This window comes from Copidosoma floridanum, unplaced genomic scaffold (assembly GCF_036245765.1).
Source record: "Copidosoma floridanum isolate Cflo_tuat_1 unplaced genomic scaffold, Cflo_Japanese_pri ptg000024l, whole genome shotgun sequence".
Classification (NCBI taxonomy): Eukaryota; Metazoa; Arthropoda; class Insecta; order Hymenoptera; family Encyrtidae; genus Copidosoma; species Copidosoma floridanum.
In genome coordinates this window covers 3,720,268-3,744,394 of record NW_028321901.1, presented here as the reverse complement: position 1 = coordinate 3,744,394, position 24,127 = coordinate 3,720,268, and the positions used below count along the sequence as shown (strand labels likewise).

The 24,127-nt window shown below is 25.3% G+C and overlaps 1 protein-coding gene across 2 annotated transcripts in view; it reads right to left on the bottom strand.

Moving 5' to 3' along the window:
* The window catches only part of Nckx30C (solute carrier family 24 member Nckx30C), a 440,887-nt gene that overhangs the window by 58,363 nt on the left and 358,397 nt on the right, over window positions 1–24,127 (bottom strand). For both annotated transcript variants that reach the window (XM_089595020.1, XM_089595021.1), the window contains exon 5: window positions 6,860–7,112. In XM_089595020.1, the coding sequence (XP_089451146.1) occupies window positions 6,860–7,112 (253 nt within the window). The remainder of the gene's footprint in view (window positions 1–6,859; window positions 7,113–24,127) is intronic.

Sequence of the window (24,127 nt, the reverse complement as noted above, 5' to 3'; positions counted from 1 at the left end):
GAAGGGGCGAGTAGGGAGAGCGTTGTCGAGCAGAGACCTACGAGAGAGAATAATTTTGATATTTTCTCTCCAACGGTAAGTCACCTTGGGGAATGTAAAATATACGTTATAGGCTACAGAATGTTAAAAATTTTGTGCAATGAGAAATTCTCTTAAATAAACATAAAAAACTTTTGTTTCTGCTTACATGTTGTGACATGTGTGACTTAGTAATTAATTTTCGACGTACGAGCCCTGAAACCATCTGCCTTGGCTACTCTGACAGTCTGTAACAGTTTCATTTCGCTGAAAACTAGATATCTTATCTTAAAATCAAGAACCTTACTGATTTACATTCAGGGATTTCTAAAATTGTGATTTTTTTTGTTATTTAAAATGAGGATTTCAATAACAGAAAATATATCTAAATTACAATGTCTTGGAATCTTGATATTTAACAAGATTGGGACATGGGCCTGGTGCTTGCCCTCCGAAAATGCACCACCAGGTATCACAACTACTATTTTCAGGCTTTATTGCTCAAAATCTTCAAAAGTATCGCTTGTAGGAAAAAAATACTGAATTGTGAATCTATTTATTTCACGTTTTTTCATCAATAATAAGTATTTTTAAAACAAAAAAAAACTATTGTTCAGCGTGTAAATAAGAAAAAAGACAGAGAACGCAAAAAAAGTTGAATAACAACAAAAGTACTTTAATAACTTAACATCCGATGAAAACAAAAAAACTTTGTTTTATTAACTCAATGTTATGGACTTTTATATGCTTCACAATTTGCATCATTTCCAATGACGAAGTTTTCGAAATGGTATCCCCTTGTACTGTTATTGAATCTAAAGGAGCTGCTTTTATTACTTTTTAATCTTAAGACTTGACTTTAATTTCTTTTCAATAATTATTTTACAGTAATAAAGTTTTTCTAGCAGTTAAGGGACTTTTTATCGCAATAAGAAATTAATTGTATCATAACTTGTGTACGGAGTACTGCTCTCGCTTTTGAGAATTCACAGCCTGAAATGCCTCACACCATTTACACTATTGTTTAAAATAACTCGTTACAAAGTAATTTCTGCTAATTATTTATGACCCTAGTTATTAATATGAAAACCTATAAATACAATTACGTGTATTCCTCTGGTATTTTTCTTTAGCTAACTAGTGGTGCTATATTTTTTATTATGTCTCCGTCCCAAGGTGAAATAAGAACTTCCTTTTTTTATGTACTAGGTTAAAGTCAAGTTATTCAGCACTTTTTCAGTATGTAATCATTGTTTCTTAAAGTTCATTGGTTTTACATATATATATATATATGTATATATCCTATCATTTATAAAAAATTCAGGATAAAATAAGTTTTTGAACCAGCCTGTTGGGGTGGAAATCTTGGAACAGCGAGGGGGAGTGAAGGGTGGCGTGAGTCACCTTTGAGAGTGTTGAATTGGCTGTCAAGATCAAACAACAATAAGGATGTTTTGCTGGAGGCTCTGAGCATGATGAGATAACTGCTTCTGCTGAGATCCGAGTAGTCGCTAGAATTAGTGGGTGGCTGGCCAGTGGAGTGTTGTGAGCGAGATAAGTCAGCCACCAGTGTGATGTACGTTTGATTCCCTCGTTCAATGGATTATTGTGCGAGGAGTGTGAATAATAGAAAGTGAGAGCAGATATGAAGAGAGAAGTAACAGGGTAGTGTGATCATAGTCTACTAGTCACCACCATGCGAGTGGATGACTGTACCATCAGGCATGAGGCTTAAAATTTGATCTGCACGCGATATTTAAAATTAAATTTATGTGAAACGATTGAAATTGAAGAATAGTTATAATTTTAATAGTTACTAATTAAAGAAATAAGAGCCTGGGTGGTAACGATCAAATGTACTATGGAAATTGCAAATAAACAAGATTATAATTCTCAGCAATCACGACGTACTTACGTAGCAACTGTAGAAAAGTAGATCTTGATTGGTTTTAATTTACCAAGGTAACAGCCAATCCAAATTTTAACACAATAATCTTGCAATGAGTTGCTCTTTTTGAGTTTCTTATTTATATTTGGTGTATGCCGTTGAGCATGTAAAAGACAATAACATATTTAATTTTAACCAAAGTTAATGTACTAATTTAAGTCTTTAAAATTTTTTTTTTCTCTTTTGCTTGATTCAATGATAGAAAAACAATTTCATTGACCGATAAAAGTTTCTTTCTGTTTTGCAAAATTATCATTATTATAATTTTTTCATAAAATATTTTGTTAGTCATAAGAAAATTTGTAAGGTAATTTATACAAACAAAAAAATCAGAAGGAAATCCTCTTGCAATAAAGAGCTATGTTCTTGACCTTGCCAAACTTTAAAACTTAGAGATGTTGATTAAATTTTTTTTGTTATTTTAAGAAATTGTTGATAGAAATACAGCTTTTTCCCGTTTTCTAGGTATTACAGTTGTTGTGGTTATCAAAAAATTTGTATTTAATGATTACGAATATCCTATAAGAAAAATAAACAATGTATACGGAAAATCAAAAAGTTTTTTTACGATTTATGAATCTACGTATGCCATTTTCAAGTGAATTGTAGAATAGTCATTATAGTTTTATTTTATTTTGAATGCAGCTTAAAAATTTTCTAAGCAGCATTTATTTTAGGATCAAAACTTTTGACAATTAATTGGAACTCGTAACAACTAGTTTGTGTATGCAGCATTTCCTGCAAACGTATTGGAAAATAAAAAAATCAATTTATAATTCTAAACGACAAGATCGAGTTTCTTTTTTAAATTTTTATACTGAAGGGGTTTAACTAAAGAAGTCAGTTATGCAATCATAATGTCATTTTAGCTATTTAAAACATTTTTTTATCCATCCTTATTGTAAGCATTATTTTTAATGTTAAATTAAACAAAATTAGATCTACTACACACTATCATTTATATCGATTTATAAAGCATATAGGAATGTGGAAGGTCCAATGCTCCATACACTACTACTTCTTATATTCGATTAAAAGATCCTTTTTTGAAGTGAGAGTAGTAGTCAATTGGCACCATAATTAAAAGTGAATGTTTATGGATGTATAAAGTCAGTGTAGCTTATTTGTGAGTCTCAATTAAAAATAATATAAGTCAAAATAACAGAAACGTTAAGCACATATTTTTTCGATCTTTTTAACATATATGTGACAAACAAGTGATGTCTACTAACATTTATACAAATATATATTAACTTATATTTAAACTTTAAATCTGATTATGAATAAATAATGAAATAAATTTTAAAATATAATGTGTATACATACTGGTGTGTGGGTAGGTGTCAGGGCCCGTGTACGTTAGTAAGGTGTTAGTAAGAATTGTAGATATACACATTGACCTACACTATACAGCTGTATGGACTAAAGTGGGTCACAGTTTCCCCCACTTCTCCAACATGCTCCCTCATCTTCCCATCAATTTAAATAGTTATTCACTCGTTTTCACGTGATTTAGTATAGTTATATTTAAGCAAGCTCCCCTCAACTCCCCCCTACTCTACTTCAACTACCATTTGCTCCACTTCCATCTATTCCTCCATGTTACTCTATCAGTTAAAACTCTTTCCAATTTATCTCTAGAGTGTTAGTAAAGATAAAATTTTTTGTTTATTGAGCAATCAATTTACCGAAATTTGAATAATGATATTATTTAAATAAGAAATAAATCAAGCTTTTGGATTAAGAATTATACGTATACATAATATGCATGTATAATTTGTTTAAAAAATGCCAATTCAGGATGTTTATTGCACATAGGTTCTGGACAAATATAATTGAAACGTCTCACTTATATTCGTCACAGCGTAAGAAATATCTACAAAAATTTTAGGTTGTTTAGCCGTACCGTTTCATATTTGTTCAATTAAAATAAATCTCCAGCCAATGTGTAACCTAATGATGTTACATCCAAACTTCTAAGTGAAGGGTAAAATTTGTAGTTTCGTTCTACAAACAAACAAATTTATTTTTCGCTCATCAGGAACCAGCCGTTGACCCACAAACCTTATGTGCTCTTACTTACAGCGTACTTTTCTTTTAAATCATTGACTCGGCGTTGTAATATTAGGTCTCACCGAATGGTATGTATAAAGTACTTTTAACGTGTTGTATGCCAATTCGATGTTGACCTGCTGCTTGAATTTTTGTTTTATGTATAATTCAGTTGTAGCGTATTTCATTCGTCACCTTATCTCACGTCCTTGTCAAGGTTTTTGTCATACGCTGTATGTTGACTTTTTTTCTTTGTTTTTATTTTACTCATTAAGGCTAGAATTTTGTTCTATTAATTAAAATTTAAAATGTTGGAATATATAAATCAGAAAAATAAATTCAATTTACAACCAAGTTAAGTTTTATATAATAATATCATGACTTGGGTAAAGCCATGAGTAATTAATTTTTATAAATAATATTAACTATAAATTTCTAAGGTCACATTAACAATTTTTTAACAATTTATAGTTTTTCTTGGCTTTACTTACTTCTCTTATCGTTAGATAGCCGTTGCTCGCATGCACGCAGTCGCAAGATCTTAAAAATTTGATCACAAGGATGATTCTTATTCAATACAAATGTCATCGTGGTTATAATCATAAAAAGGCACTGCTTTTGTTGTTAGAACCCAAGTTAGAATACGTGTATTGTTGACGGATCCATAAGCAGCGTTCAGAAAGTTAGCGTAATGACTATCAGTGTAAATTAAATTAATCTACCACTGTAATGAAAAACTCTGAGGCATATCTGCAGCCGTAACCCCGTCATCTGTGTCTGTTGAAAGAGTAGTGCAACGCATAATAGATTATACGTTCTACCGTTGAAGCTACATTCTTACTGTTGACTAGAATCATTTTTACAAAGCGTGAAAATGTTGCACACAAGCTTAAAATGCGTACTAGACTTATCATAGTGAAGTAAGTATATTATTACACATGAAGCAGCTTATTACATGATAGCTACTATCAGGTCGTAGTTCTACAGTTCTAAATACGGACATGGAAAAGTAGTTTCCTAGAATCCTAAGCCGAATGAGTAGGGACTGGGTGTTACACTTATCACTATATATTACTTAGTCCTTGAAGTACATGAATTGTAGCTCAAACTACTGTTACGCGGAAGCGTAGCTTCTTCCCATTTTAATTTTAACGAAATTTATGGTATATGTGCTGATCATAGGAGATTGCGAGAGAGGTACAGTGCAACAGACCAGGAGACCTCTCTCTTTTTTTCCCTCCCTACTACTTTTGCATGTTTTCCCCACTTGTTATACCATCTCAGAAGCATCTTGGCTTCGAAAAAGCAATCTCATATCTAATACTATAGGCAGAGCAGATTCTTTCTCTCTCTTCTTTTTTTTTCTCTTTCTCTCTACGATTATATTGTTAGCTTTAACCTAATACTACAAGCAGAGTAAGTCTCTCTTTTTATTTATCTCTTTCTCTTTCCTCCTATACAACTTTAAGATTTCTCATGTTCTCTTATCGAATTAACCAGATCTTCTATTCTTACCCCCGACCGTTGTACCAGCTCAAAAATACTTACATACAACACATTGGATCCGTTAAAGCTCGTTTGGCTTGCTTTAACGGGTCAAAGTGTTGCAGCAACTACTGCTCTTTTTTAAGCTTTGTTTAGACGAGTAGCAACGTAGCTCTATATATTTGATAGTAGTTTTTACATTTGGATGATGATTTTGTTATTATTACTCTGCCAACGTCTGTTCTCTATCAAGTTGCACAGTTTAACTCTTACTTTGCCGAGTTTTCGTTGAGAAGGATGGAAGATACAATGACATAGGGGCTTCCAATTCTGGTTACTGCTACTTAACCCTTATAGCTTTATGAAATAGGGCTGCTGCAAGGAGTATCCTGTCCCTAAAAGTTGGTGTAGCAGTTGATTAAGAAAATGTAAGTTTTGCAGCTATTGGAACTGCTGATCTAAAAGGCCATATACGTTTTCAGTGTCAGCAAGAAGAAGGCAGCGTTAATGTCACCATAAATAAAGCATATAAGACGACGGACATGAAAGCAAATGCACATAGCTGTGGCGCCAAAAACTGTGTTGTATGTAGTTTTTTTCCGTGTAGTGCCATAAAATTATAGGACAACATGCCTCTGCATGAAAACAAAATGAGTAAAAAAATAAGATTAATGTATCCATGGCTGCAGCTATAATAAGCGATCATAGGTTGTGGAGAGTACCTGTTAAAGTGCATGCAACTGCTCGTCAACTCTTGCCAATTACTTTGCCATAACAATCCGTGAGAGGTGCCCAATAAGCTAGTGCTTAGTCTGTAGTGAGGACAAGCTTTATGATGTCAGATGGTTCGTCACTACTGTTGCGAAATATTACATTCCATTAAAAATCTTAAATACGATAAAAATAAATCAGACTCCTTGTAGCAAGATGCCACATATATAAAACAAAAGTAATTAGTTCTAAGAACTATTTTTGCATACTCCATGCCCTTGGCAAGATCAATGCTGGTACATGGAATTCACATAATTTTGTAATGTATTTGGTAAGCATTAGTTAATACTATTTAATAATTAGCTATACAAATAATAAATGTTCAAAGATGTGCAGAACAATACTTTGCTTACAGTGTGCAAGACAATTAGCAAAAACGTGCTAAGTATACTTGTCGGCCTAGTTAACTCAAATAAATTAAATAAAAAAAGATGGTTTAACATCTTACGACACTATCGACTTGTCATGGTTGAAGAATTTATCCTACGTATTCTGATAAATCCGATACTATACTCCAAATAAAAATCTTTACTGCATTGATATGTTCCACTTTAACAACAAGATATATATCAATATTCTACTTACCCAACAGTGACATCAAAAATATTACTGCCAACAGAACTAGAAACTGCCATATCACCAAATCCTTTTCTCGCAACTATTACGCTTGTTATAAGATCTGGAATACTTGTCCCAGCAGCAAGAAACGTTAATCCCATAACTTCAGGAGGAAGTTGAATGGTATCTCCAGCAACATTCGCCCACCATACCATTAAATAAGAATACGCTGCTATCCATACAATAGATCCAATAAAAGTTACTGCAAAAAATCTTTTGCCTGTAATAAAAAAAACTCGTAATTAAATTCTAACAACAAGACGAATTGCTAATTAACTAGTCAAGCAGATGATAACCATACTTTACGTATATCATTAAAGCGAAAATTCGGTAAAGTACATAACAATTATGACTTTGATTGTTTCGTAGTAAGAAAAAATAAATGTTAATCATCTACTTTTTATAATTATCTACGCACATGATAATGATGATAATAATAAAAAAGATGATAATAATGACGATAAAGATAATAATTACAATGACAATAAAAATGATAATGCTGGTGAAGGTAGAAGTAATAATGACTATAACGATAATTTAAATAATAGTAATAACGGTAACAGTGTTTATGCTAAAAATAATAATAGTAATAACAAAAATAATGGTAATGTTCATAATGATATTTATAATAATAACGATGATTATAAATACGATTATAATAATAGAAATAATGATAATAATACTCATAATAATAATATAAAATAATGATGATAAAAAAAGTAATAATGATTATAAAAATGATAGTAAAAATTATAAAAATGATGATAATAATAATAATAATGATAACAGAAAATATAACAATAATAATGACAGTGTAAATAGTAATAAGAATAGTAAAAAAAATAAATATAATAAAGACGATAATGTTAGCAGTAATACTAATAATAAGCATAATAATAATAATAATAATAATAATAATAATAAATAATAAGGATTATAGTAATGACAATGTTATTAAAAAAAATGATAATATTGATGAAGATAATAATATTGATAATGATGATAACGATAATAATTATAATGAGAATGACAATAATAATGATGATGATGATGATGTTCATAATAATAATGACGATGATGATGATGATAATGATAATGATAATATTGATGATGATAATGATATTGATAATGATGATGACGATGATAGTAATGATAATAATGACGACGATGATGATGATAATAATAATGTTAATGATAATATTAATGGTAATAATAATATTGAGAATAAGCATAACGATGATAATGATAATAAGAATGACGATGATTATGATAATAATGATAAAGATAATGATAATGGTTAAGATGATAATAATAATAAAAGAAAGAATAATGTTAATGATGACTATGATAGTGATGATAATTCTTAAATGATAAAGATTAAGATCATGATGATAATGATTATGATGTTAATGATAATAAAGATGACAATGATCATGATAATAATGATAATAATTGTAAAAATATTATTAAAAGTGATGATGATGATAATAATCGAAATAATGATAATCACGATAATAACGGAGATGATAATTATGACGATGATTTTAATAAAAATATTGATGATAATGATAATAATGCTGATAATAAAAATGATAATAATGATGGTAATGATGATAATGATAAGGATGGTAATGATAAAGATGGTGATAATGTTGATTGTAATAATGATAATAATATCTATGATGATAATAATAATTATAATTAAAATATTGAGGATATTACTAATGATTATGATAATATTAACGATGGTAATAATAATGATGATAAATAAAATAATAATAAAGATAATAATGATGACTATAATGATCATGATAGTGATTATTACGATAATGATAAAGATGATGATCATGACGGTGATTATAATAATAATGATAATAATAATGTAATGATGATAATAATAATAATGAAAGTGATGATGGAGATGGTGATGATGTTGATAATGATAAGGATGATGATGATATTGATGATGATAATAATAACGATAGTTAAGATGACGATTAAAATGATAGTGATCATGACGATAATGATTACATAGATTATGAAGTTGACGATAATGGCGATGATTGTAATAGTAACTATCATCATTATGATAATGATAATGATGATGATAGTAATGATGATGGAGATGATGAAGATGAATATTATGATAATAATAATGATATTAAAGATGCTGGTGATGATACAAACAATGATAAAGATGATGAAAGTTATAATTATGGTGAAGATGATGATGATATTTAAATTAATTATCATAATTATGACAATGTTTATAATAGTAATTATAAGGGTTGTGACTATAATAATAATAAGAATGATAATAATAACAATGATGATTATAATGACGACAAAAATGACTATAATGATGTTAATAATTAAAATAAGAATGATGATGGTAATGATAATAATGATAATAATAAAAATAATGGAAAAAAATATTATTAAAAATAATAATGATAATGATGATAATAATGATAACAGTGTGATAAATCATGATGATTATAATCATGATAATGATGATAAAAATAATAATCATGATTATAATAGAAATGATGATGATAATGATGATAAAAATGGTTATAATGACGCTGATGATAATGTTAATGATAATGATAATAATGCTCATACTGACGATGATGCTGAAAATGATTATGATAATAGTAAGGATTAATATAATGACGTATATATTAAAGAATGAAAAAGATGATGATGATGATGATGATAATAACGATGATAATAACGATTGTGATGTTAATGATTTAAATGATGATGATAATGGTGATGAAGATATGAACATCGACAATCATGATGGTGATGACACTAATGATAATAAAAACAATTAGAATAATAACGATAGTAATAATAATAACTATACTAAAAATAATAATAATAATAAAAAAAATATTGATGGTGATGACGATGATGATCATGATAAGAATGATGATGATTATGAAGACGATGATGATAACAATAATAACGTTTATTATTAAAATAACAAAAATGTTAATAATGATGATGATAATGGTTGCAATTATGAGAATAATAATAATGTTACTAACAATGATGTTTAAAATGATGATAATAGTAAAAATAATTATGATGATGACGGTGATTATATTGATGTTGATCATAATAATTATGTTAATGATAAGATGATGATCATATTGATGATGATCACGATAATAATGTTAATGATGATAATAATGATAATGTTGATAATCATCTGAATGATTTTAATCATGATCCTGACTATGTTGATGATGAGAAAAATGATGTCAATAATAATGATAATGATATTGATAATTTTTATTATAACGATAATAATGTTTATGACAATGATAATGGTAATGATAGTAATAATTGTAAAAATGATGATTATGACGATAGTAATGATATTTATGATAAAAATAATTGGAAAGATGATGATAATCATGACTGTGATGAGAATAATTTTATAATAAAATGAATCATAAATATAATGATAATGATGATGATAATAATGAAGAAAACGATGAGAATAATGATCATAATGATATTGATAATAATTATGATAAAAATAATAATGATAACAATAGTAATGATGATAATGATGACGATAATAGTGTTGATTTTAAAGGATGATAATAATAATTATTATAATGACTATGATAATGATAATGATGATGATGATAATAATAATAAAAATCATGAAGATAATAATGATAATATTGATAACGATAATAATGAAAATTATGATGTTAATAATTAGAATGACAATAATGATGATGATAAAAATAAAAATGATAATGATAATAATGCCGATGATGATAATAATCATGAAATTAATTATGATAAGAATGATGCCGATAAGTATGTTAATCATAATAAGGTTAATAATGATGATAATAATAATCATAATGTTGATGATAATAACTACGTAGAATAATAATGATAATAATGGTAATTATAATGATATTGCTGATAAAAATAAGAATAACGATAATAAAATAATGATGATGGTATAATAATAATGATGATCATGACGTCAAGTATGTTAATAATAATAAAAATAATAATATCAATAATGATAATAAAGTTGATAATAAAAGTTATGATGATTATGATAATAGTAATGATAACGAGGATAATGGTGATATTAACGATAATGCTATTAATAATATTATTGGTAATAAAAATTACAATGACAATAACAATAGTAATGATAAAAATTAATAACTACTTAACAATGATGTTAGTAATAAGAACGAAAATGCTGACACTAATTGTAAAGATGACGATAATAATGATGAAAATAATAATGATAATAATGTTGATAATGATAATAATAATAATAATGATAGGGATCATTATTATAATGATAATATTAATAATATTGATAATAAAAATCACGATAATGTCGATGATAATGATAATGATGAAAATAATTATTATAATGGTGTGGATGATAATGATAATAGGATGAATAATGATAATCATGACTATAATGGTGATGATAGTTTAAATATTGATGTTGATAAAGAATCTAATGACAATTATAAAGATGATGATGATAATAAAAAGAAAAAAAATAATGATGATATTTATAATAATGATCATATTGATAAAAATAATAATAAAAATAATAATGGTAATAATAATAATAACATTAATGTTAGTAATAAAAATAAAAATGATGACAAAAACGATACAGATGCTGACTAAAGCTATAATCATAATTTTAATAATAATGTTGTAAGTGATAATAACAGAAATAATAATGATAATGATAATGATAATAATAAGGATTTAATAATGATGACTATAATAGTAACAATGATAATAATAAAGATGATAATAAAAATCATGATTATAATGATGATATTGATGAAGAAGATAATAATAATCATTATAATGTTAATGATCATGATAATGATAATAATAATAATGATAATAATAATAATAATAATAATTATGATGATAAAGATGATAATAATGATGATGATAGTGTTAATGGTAACATAAATGATAATATCGATTTAAATAATGATGATGACGATGATAATAATAATAGCAATAATAATTATGTTGATGATAATGATAATGATGATGATGATGATGATAATAATAATAATAATAATGATGATAATGATGATGACGGTGTTGAATATAATAATAATAATGATGATGATAATGACAACGGCAATTAAAGCGATGGTAATAATATCAATGATGATGATTATAATTATGAAAATAAAGACGATAATGATAAAACTTATGTTAATAATTATATTGATAATGATATCGATGATGATAATGAAAATCATGATGATAATGATAACAATGATAAAAAAAATAATGATATTAATAATGACTATAATGGTAATAATAATTTTAATAATAATAATAATAATTATATACGTCATGATAATAATCAAAATAATAATAAAAATCATATAAATAATAATAAAACTTATCATTATTTATACAATGATGATGTTAATGATGATGTTAATCATGATGATATTGACGATGATGATGTTAAAGATTATGATAATGATGTTGATAATAATAATAATGGAAAATGGTTATAATAGAAAGGATGGTAATAATGATAAGGATTATCAGGAAAAAAATATTGATAGTAAATAATAATTATAATGGTGAAGAAAATAATGATGGTGATGCTGGTGCTTATGTTAAAGATAATGATGTTTATGATAATGATAATCGTAACGATAATAATCGTAATAGTGATGATGATAATAATGATAACAAAAATAATAAAAAATAAGATGATAATAATAATGTTAATAGACAGAATAATTATAGTGATTTTAATAATGAGAAAAATAATGTTGATAATAATGATGATAATTAAAATTATAATGACGATAATAATAATGATTATAACTATAGTAAAAATGATCATAATGCTATTTATTATGATATTAATAATAATAATAAAACAATTATAGTAATAATAACTATAATGGTGATAATAATTTCAATAATAATAATGATTAAGATCATAATGGTAAAATAGACAATAATGATAATGATGATGATTATAATGATAATAATAATTACGATAATGATGTTAATAAGTAACATGTTACTAATAATGATAATGATAATAATAATAAAGATTATAATAATAATGATACTTAAAATAATAAAGATGATAGTAAAAATGATCATCATGATAAAAACGATGTAAGTGACGATGATAAAATTGTTGATGATAATGATGACGATAACGTGGAGTATGATAATAATGAAAATAATGACAATAATCATAATGATAAAGACGATTATAATAATGATGGTAATGTTAATGATAATGTAGATAGTGATAATAATGATATAAATAATATTACTAAATACCATAATAATGTAAATGATAATAATAATGATAATAATGATAATGATAATGATAATAACGAAAATGATGATAATGACGTTGATAATAACGATAATGATGCATATGATAAAGATTATAACGATAATAAAGATGATAATAAAAAAAATGATAATCATAATGTTGGCACTAGTAATGATAATAATAAAAATGATTATAGTGATAAAAATTATAATGATGACGATAAAGGTAATAGTGTTGATGATAATAACAATAAATACATGGATAATACTCATAATAATAATAATACTAATAAGGATAATCATAATAGTTGTAATAATACTGATAAAAATAATTGTAATAATGACGATGCTGATGTTACTAATAACAATTATAATGACGATGATAATAAGAATAATGATGATAATAATAATGATTAAATAAAAAGGATAGTGGTGATAATGCTAATGATGATAATGATTTTTACAATAGTTATGTTACTAACAATAATGACAATAATAATAATAGTAATAATACTAATTACAATGATTATAATAATAACAAAAACAATGTTAATAATTAAAAAAATAATGATAATTATGATATTATAATAATGATTATGATAATAATGATGACGATGATAATGTTGTTGATGATAATAATGATGATGCTGTTGTAATGATAATAATGATAATGATAGGGATAATAATGATCATTCTTATAATAATAATAAAACAGATAAAAATAATAATAATAAGACGATAATGGTGTTAAAAATATGGATAATAATGATTATGATGATAATACTAAGATAATGATAATGATTTAAATAATAAAGATGATAATAATGATCATTATAATAATCGTGATAATAAGGATGTTATAATGATATCTTTGATGGTGATGAGGACTGTAAACATAAAGATGTCAAAGATCATAATGCTGATAATAATGATGATTATAATCATGATAACGATGTTGATAATAATAATGATGTTGATAATAATAGTAATAATTATTTTAACGATGTTGATGATGATAATGATAATGATTATATTAATAATAAGGATTAGACTGATAATAAAGTTAAGAATAACAATAATGATGTTAATGATGATAACAATAAAATTAATGAAGATGATGATAGGATCAATAATAATAATAATGATAATCATATTAATAATAATAATAAAAATTATAATAATTATGATAATGATGATCATGACAATAATAATAATAATAAGACAAATGATAATGATAATAATATTAATGCTGATAATAGTGAAAATAATAATAATAATAGTGTTATTAAAAACGTTTTAAATGGTAATGGTCGTAAAAATGATTATAATAATAATAATGATGGTGATAATCATGATAATAATGATGTTGATAATAATTATCATGAAAATAGCTATGATGAGAATGATTATAATAATGATGACTATCATAATAATAATTATAATAACGATAATGATAATAATAGTGTTTATCGTAACAATGAATAAAATATCGATGATAATGATAATAATAATAATAATAGTATTAATGATAATTATGATGATGATGAGAATGATGATGATAAAGATGATAATGATGACTATGATAGTGATAATAGTTAAGATAATTATAATTATGATGAAAATGATATTAATAATATTGATAATAATGATAAAAATAATTTTAATAAGGACAATAATAATAATAATAAAAATGATAATGACTTTAATGATAATAATAATAATGATAATAATAATTATAATAATGACAATTACAATAGATATAATAATGACAATAATAATTATGATAATAATGATGATGATAATGAGGATGAAAATGATGATGATGATGATGAAAATAATTATGATTATAGTAATGTTAGTGTTAATGTTGATGATAATGACATTTGAATGATCTGGATGATGGTAATGATGATAATAATAATAATAATGATAATGTTAATCATGATGATAATAATAATAATAATAATAATTGTGATAGTGATTATTATCATGATTGTGATAGTAATGATAGTTAAGATGATGATAATTTTGATGATAATAATTTTGATAATACTGATGATTATAAATATAATCATAAAAATGATAACGTTAAGGTTTATAATAATAATAATAATAATTCTAATGACGACAGGAAATAGTAATAATAATTGTAATAATAACTATAATAATTATGATAATAATAATTATAATGATAATGATGATAATCATCAAGTTTATGATAATGTTAATGATGAAGTCGATAATAATAATGATTATGAAAAAAATAATGTTTATACCGATAAAAACAATGATAATACTGTTAAATATCACAATAATGATGTAAATGATAATGAAAATGATGATGATAATGATAATGATGTGGATATCAATGATAATGATGATAATAACGATGATGATAATAGTAAGAATAAAAATTATAATAATGATAATACTGAAGATAAAGATAATAATAATGTTGTTGATAATGATGATAATGATAATAATTATAAAAGGATTGTCACAATAAGGACTACGATGGTGATAACAAATATTTTGATAATAATGATAAAGATCATGATATTATAAATAGTAATAATAATAATATTAAGAATAATACTGATAATAATAATATTAATAATAATGTATATAACACAAAAATATCATGGTAATAGTGATTGTACAGACGATGATAATGACAATAATAATGATAATGATAATAATGATAACGATCATAATGATAATAATGACAATGATGATGATATTGATAAAAGGAAGGCTGATAATAGTGATGACTATGATGGTGATAATTATATTAAGGATAGTAATAATAAAGATCTTTGTGATAATATTAATGTTACTTAAAATAATAACGATGTTGCTAATAATAACAATGAAAATGATAATGATAATAATGATGATAATGATAAACATGATGATAATGATGATGTTAAAGATTAAGATGATAATCATTATCATGATAATGATCATGACAATGATAATAATGATGATGATTTTAACTATCACAATGATAATGCTAAAAATGGAAATAATGATGATATTGACAATATTCATGAAACTAATAATAACATCAATAATGATAAATATAATAATAATAGTAATAACAAAAATTATAATAATAATAATAAAAATAAAGATTATAGTAATAATAATGATAATAGTAGTCATGTTAATAATGAGGAACAGAATAATAATAACGATAGTGATGGTAATTATAAAAATAATGATGATGATAATAACAATTATGATAACGACAAAAATAAGAATAATGCTGATAATAATATATATGATGTTGATGATAATAATAACCGTTATACAATATGTTGATAATAGTTATAATGATGATGTTGATCATAATGACGATACGGATGATGATGACGAAGATAATGATGATGATAATGATAATGGTGATGATAATGATAACTGTGATAGTAGTAAGGATGACGATAATAATAATAGAGATGAAAAAAGTTTTGTAAATAATGATCATTATGATAATAATTATGTTAAAAATAACAATAACAATGTGAATAATTATAATAATGATGATAATAATAATAATCATAATGATGATACTAAAAAGGATAAAAATAAAAACGATAATGATGATAGTTATTATGATGTTGATAATAACGATGATAATGATAAGAATGATGATAAAAATTTTATAATAAGGACTATAATGGTAATAAAGATAATATTTATGATAATGATTCTGATCCTGATAATAATTATAAGATGATGATTATGATAATAATGATTATAGTGATATTAATATTAATAATAATGATACAGATACTAATGATGTTATGAATACAAAAGATAATGATGATGATACTAAAATTGACGATGATAATGATAATAATATTGTTGATAATAATTACATAAACTATAATAGTGATGAAAATGATAATCAGGATAATGATGAAAATGACGACAATAATAATGATAATAATAATAATGATAATAATGATTAAAATGATGATAAGGATGATATAAATGATAATGACAATAAAAGTAATGATTATCATAATAATGGTATTAGTTAAAGAAAGAATAATAATAATTATAAGAATTATGGTGATAATAATTTTTAAATAAATATAATAAAGATTATAATGATAATTGTCTTGATAATAATGATGATGATGAGGATAAAAATAACAATAATAATTATAATAATGAAGATAATAATAATAATAATATCCATCTTAATAATAATAATAATCAAAATAATGATAATGATGTAGATGATGATAGTGATTAAAATAATAACGACCATCATAAAGCTGGTTATACCGCTAATAATGATAATAATGATGATAATAGTAATTATGAAATCAATTATAATGACCAAAATAATAATGATGATTATGACGATAAAAACAATGTTAATGACAATGATAAAATTGTTGATGATAATGATGATGATAACGTGGATTATGATAATGATGAAAATAATGACGATAATAATGATAATAAAGACGATTAAAATAATGATGGTAGTGATAATGATAATGTGAATAATGATGATAACGATATTTATAATATAACTAAATACAATAATAACGTAGATGATAATAATAATAGTTATAATGATGATGAAAATGATAATTACGATAATAATAACAATGACGTTGATAATAACGATAATAATGCATGTTATAAAGATTACGTAATGATAGCTATGATAATAATAATGATAAATATACTGTTAGTACTAGTAATGATTATGATAAAAATGATTTTAATGATAATAATGATAATAATGACAATGAAGGTAATAGTGATGATAATAACAAAAATTATAATGTTACAGATATAGATAATACTAATAATTATAATAATATTACTAAGAATAATCATTATAATAGTAATGATAATGATCAAAATGATTGCTATAATGACGATGCTGATGTTACTAATAATGATTATAATAACGATGATGCTGAGAATAATAATAATAATGATGATAATAAAATAATGGAAATAAAGATGATAATAACAATGATCATAATGATATTGACGATAGTGATGTTAGTAATCATAATGATAATAATAATGATAGTAATAATACTAATCATCATGATTATGATAATAACAACAATGATGTTAAAAATTAGAAACAAATAATAATAATGATAATAATAATAATGATGATGACGATAATGATAATAATGATAATAATAATGATAATGCTGATAATGAATAAAATGATAGAAATAATAATGATGATAATAATCCTAATAATTATAATGATTATGATAATGATGACGATGATAATGATAATGCTGTTGATTATGATTATGATCAAGGTGATAATGATGATGATAGTAATAATGATGATGATAATGATGATAGTTGTAATGATTATAAGGATAATATCAGGGATAATAATGATAGTAATCATAATGATAATAAAACAGATGATAATAATGATAAGACGATAACGGCGTTAAAAATATGGATGATAATGATGATAATACTTATCATAATGATAATAATTATATTAATAAAGATGATAATAATAATAATAATAATCATAATAATTATGATAGCCGCAATAATAATAATAATTATATTTATAATAATAATAATAATAATAATAATGATCATAGTAATACTAATGATGATAAAAAGGACGATTATATTGTTGTTAATAACAATACTGATTACGATGTTGATCATGATAAAAATGGTTATGTTTATAATGTCGGTAAAAATTGTGATGATAATATAAAAATAACAATAATGATAACCATGAGAATGTAATAATAATTATTATGAGGGTGATGATAGTAATAATAATAATGATAAAGGGAAAAATAATCATGATGATGATGATTATGGTGATTATGATACAAATAATGACGATAAAGATATAAATAAAAAAATAAATAATGATGATAATGACTATGTTGATGATGGTTAAAATAATTATAATAGTGTTAATAAAAACGATTAGAATGATAATAATCGTAAGAATGATTATAATAATATTGATAATGATAATAATGATGATAATAACAATGTTGATGATAATTATTATAAAAATAACGATGATAAAAATGATAATAATAATGATGATTATAATAAATATAACAATAATAATAATAATAATGATAATGATTGTGTTAATCATTACTATAAATATTATATTGATGATAATGATAACCATAATCATAATAATAATAGTGATGATGATCATAATAACGTTGATAATAAAGATGATAATGACGACTATGATAATAATAATAGTTAAAATGATTAGGAAAATGATGAGAATAATGTTGATAATATTAATAATAATGATAAAAATAATTTTAATAACAACAATAGTAATATCAATGGTGAAGATATTAAAGATATAAATGATCATAATAAAGATTATGATAATTATGTTTAGAATAGTAATAATAATTATACTGATGACTATGATAATGTTATAGATAATATTAATAGTGACATTAATGATGTTAACGATAACCATGATGATAATTGAAAAAATAATAATAATAATTATAATAATAATGATAATGATGTTAACGATAATGATAATGATAATAATAATAATAACAACGATGTTTATGATTATGATGATGATGGTAATAATAAAGATAACAATAATAATAATGATAATAATAAGAAAGATAATAATAATAATAATAATCATCAAAATACGAGTAATAATGACGATAATGATGATGATAAAATTAATGTTAATTACAATGATTATCAAAACGATGTGTATGATGACATTAATAATGTAGATAAAAATACTCACGATAATGATATAGAGAAAAATTGTAAAGATAATGACAATAGTGATTATATAAAGTATGACTATAACAATGACTATATCGAGGATAATAATTCCTATAATGATAAAGATGAAAATTATGAGGATAAAAATGATAAAAATGATGATGATAATGATAATCCTAATGATACTAATAAAAATAATACTAATAATAATGATAATAATAATAATAATAAGATTAATAATAATGACAATGATAATGATGATTATGGTAGTAAAAATGATAATAAGGATAATATAATAATAACTATGATGGTGGAGATAATAATTATGACGATAAAGATTAAGATCAGTATGATTATTATAATGATGATGATGATGATGATAATGATGTTAATGATAATGATAATGATGATATATATGATAAGAATGATAATAGTTATGACGTTAAGGATAATGGCGATGATATTCATAATGTTAATACCGAAGATAATACTTATATAAATGTTGATATAGATAAAAATAATGACAATTATGATGACGATGATAATTAAAATGATGCTAATGTTAATAATGATGATGATAATGATGACCTTGATGATAATGATGTTGATTATAATAGGAAAAATACTGAATATAATGATGATAATCTTGACTATATAAATGATGGAAAAAATGTTGACGCTAACAACGTTTATAATAGAGATAATGATAATGTTATGATGAGTATAATTATAGTAATAATAATGATGATGATGATAATGCGGATAATAGTGATAATTACGATGATAATGATAATAATAGTGATGATAATGATAATAATAATGATAATGTTAATTATAATCATAATAATAATGATATTGGTAATTATGATAATGATGATGTCGATAACGATGATGATGATAATTTTGAAAATGAGGATGAATCAATAATGATAATAATGATTCTGATAATGATAATGATAATCATAGTGATAATGTTAAAAAAAAATTATTATTATGATGATTGTGACATATATGAAAATAATAATGATAGTGATAGATATGATAATTATAATGATAACTTAATAATGATAACGATAATGATAGTAATGTTAATAATGTTAATGATAATAATAATGATGTTGATTATAATAATAAAATTAATAGTTATAATGATGGTTATGAAGATGATATTAATGATAAATAATGACGTTAATAATGTAAAGAATTATGACAATAATGATGTTTTAACGATAATTATAGTAATAATAATAATGATTATGATGATGATGATGATGATGATGATGATGATAATAATAATAATGATGTTAAGAATGACAATAATGAGTGTCAATGATAATAATTATGATAATAATGATAGTGATAAAAATATTGATAATTATAATAATAATAATGATAATGATAATAACAATGATGATAATAATGGTAATAATAATGATGACGATAATGATAATAATGACGTTATTCATATTTATGTTATAAATGATGATGATAATGATAAAGATAATATTTATGGTGAGGATAATGGTAATGATGATAATGATGATCGTAATTATAATGATGATGATAATGATAATGACAATAATAATGTTGTTGATGATAATGATGATGATGATGATGTTGATGATGGTGAAGATGTTGATAATGATGATAATAATAGTAAAGTTGATTTTAATGATAAAGACAATAATACTAATGTTGTTAGTAGTAATGAAAATCATTGTTATAACAATAATGATACTAATTATAATGAATAAAATAACATAATTAGTAATAATATGGATAATGAACACTATCATCATATTGAAAATGATGATGGTGATAATGATACTGACTAAAGTAATGATAAAGATAATAATAAGTATAATGATAATGGTAGTGAGAGCGCTAATAATAATAACAATGACAACGATGATGATGATGATGATGATGATGATGATGATGATGATGATAATGATGATGATTATGATGATGATGATGATGATGATGATGATAATGACAATGATGATAATGATAATGATGATCATGGTAATTATGATGATAATATTTTGATATTAATGTTGATTATAAACATGATAGTAATAACGATAATAAAGATAATGATAATGGCGAAAATGATAAGAAAGGTAGTAGTAATAATGATATTGATTATGATGACAAGTCTCATGATGTTTATAATAATTAGGATCATAATGATGGTGAAGACGATATTGCTGATAGTAATAATAATAATATCGAGGACGATAATGTCAAGAGTAACCATAATCATCATGATGATTAAAATGACGGTGTTAATAATGATGATGTTGATGATAATAATAATAAGAGTAATGATGGTGATGATGGTGATAGTGATGATGATAATGATAGTGATATATTGATATATGTCCATGTCCAGATAATAATATGTATGAATGCCCAGAAAAAAAAGATAAAACGGCAAACGCTTATTTTACTGATGAAACAAAAAAATAGCAGAACTGAGGCGCCAATGTTTCAAACATAGACGCCTTTATGAAAGGGCCAGAAATAACTTAGAGGCTGGACAAAGGCACTTTAACTTACAGCTTGCAAAAGGACAATTATAGCAGCTTTCAAGAACAGCAAAAAGCAGTGCTGGCGGGCTCTGTGCTTGGAAGTAAATAACAACTCTTTGAGCAGAGCATATCAGATAGTAATGGGAAAACTGGGAAGACTTGCAGCAACTGCAAACAAAGACGCATATACCATGGTACATATCGTGGCTACGCCATCCCCGACACATCTAGAACTCAAGGATTGAGCAGATTTTGATTTCATAGAAGAGGTACCTTTATTCACCCAGAAGGAACTGGAGCTAGCAGCTGGATCGCGTAAAAACGGAAAAGCTTCTGAACCAGACAGTAAACTGGTGGAAGTGATTAAGACAGTGGTGGCGAAGCACCCACAGCTGCTCTCAAACCTATACAATGCATGTTTTTGGAAGGGGTTGTTTACAACCCTGGAAAAACGCATGGCTAGTACTAATCGATAAAGGCAAGGGGGAGCCTAACTCCCCGTTATCTTTTAGGCCCTTATGCATGCTGAATATGCCTGGAAAGTTATACGAAAAAAAGCTGCTTAAGGCCCGTCTTTTATTGGCCATACAAAACGCGGGAGACTTATCCAACAGGCAGTACGGATTCAGAAAAGGAAGGTCTTTTATAGGAGCAGTAGAAGAAATAGTAAAAGCAGTTTAAAACACTCGAGACATATGTCATGGAGCCAGACCCCTCGTCTTCGGTGACTTTGGATGTGAAGAACGCTTTTAACTCAGCAAGATAGAAGGACATGCTTTAAAAGCTCTGAAATACACATTCAGAACGCTAGACTATCACTTGAGAGTATTGAGAGATTATTTCTAAGACCGGTTCTTGACCTATACGACAACAGAAGGCGAAACAAAAAAGAAAATAACTACAGGGGCATTCCAGGGTTTCATACTTGGACCCGATCTCTGGAATATGTCATACGACGGACTTCTCCGACAGGAAATGCCAGAGGGAACGTTCTTAATGGGATACGTGAACAATGCTGCTGTAGTGATCGTCAAACACACGATGGTACTTGTCCAGATATGACTTAACCAGGTTTTGCGGAGACTGGCTCCATGGATGGAGAACCACGGACTCAAAGTTGCAGCAGGGAAGACGGAGATGGTACTATCGACGAGAAAAAAGATAGATACCATCATTTTCCTCAAGGTACAAGAAAGAGAAGTACTGACGATGGAAGCCGTTAAATACCTAGGGGTGACGCTGGACAGACAGCTCACGTTTTGGAGCCACCTTGGGCAAGCAGCGGACAGGGCGGTGGCAAGAGTAGCGGCATTAAGCCGAATAATGCTGAACGTCAGAGGTCCGAAGCCTGCAAAACGCAGGCTCCTTATGTCTACGGCCTAGTCTATTATTTTGTACGGGGCTGAGGTATGGGAGGATGAGATAAACGTCGAAAAAAAGAGACTGAAAATTGGCCAAGTTTAAAGAATGGGAGCCCTGAGGATAGCCTTCGCCTATCACATAGTCTTAGAGTCTGCGATAAAGGTGATAGCAGGCGTAATCCCCATCTACCTCATTGCAAGGAAAAAACCATTAAAGCACC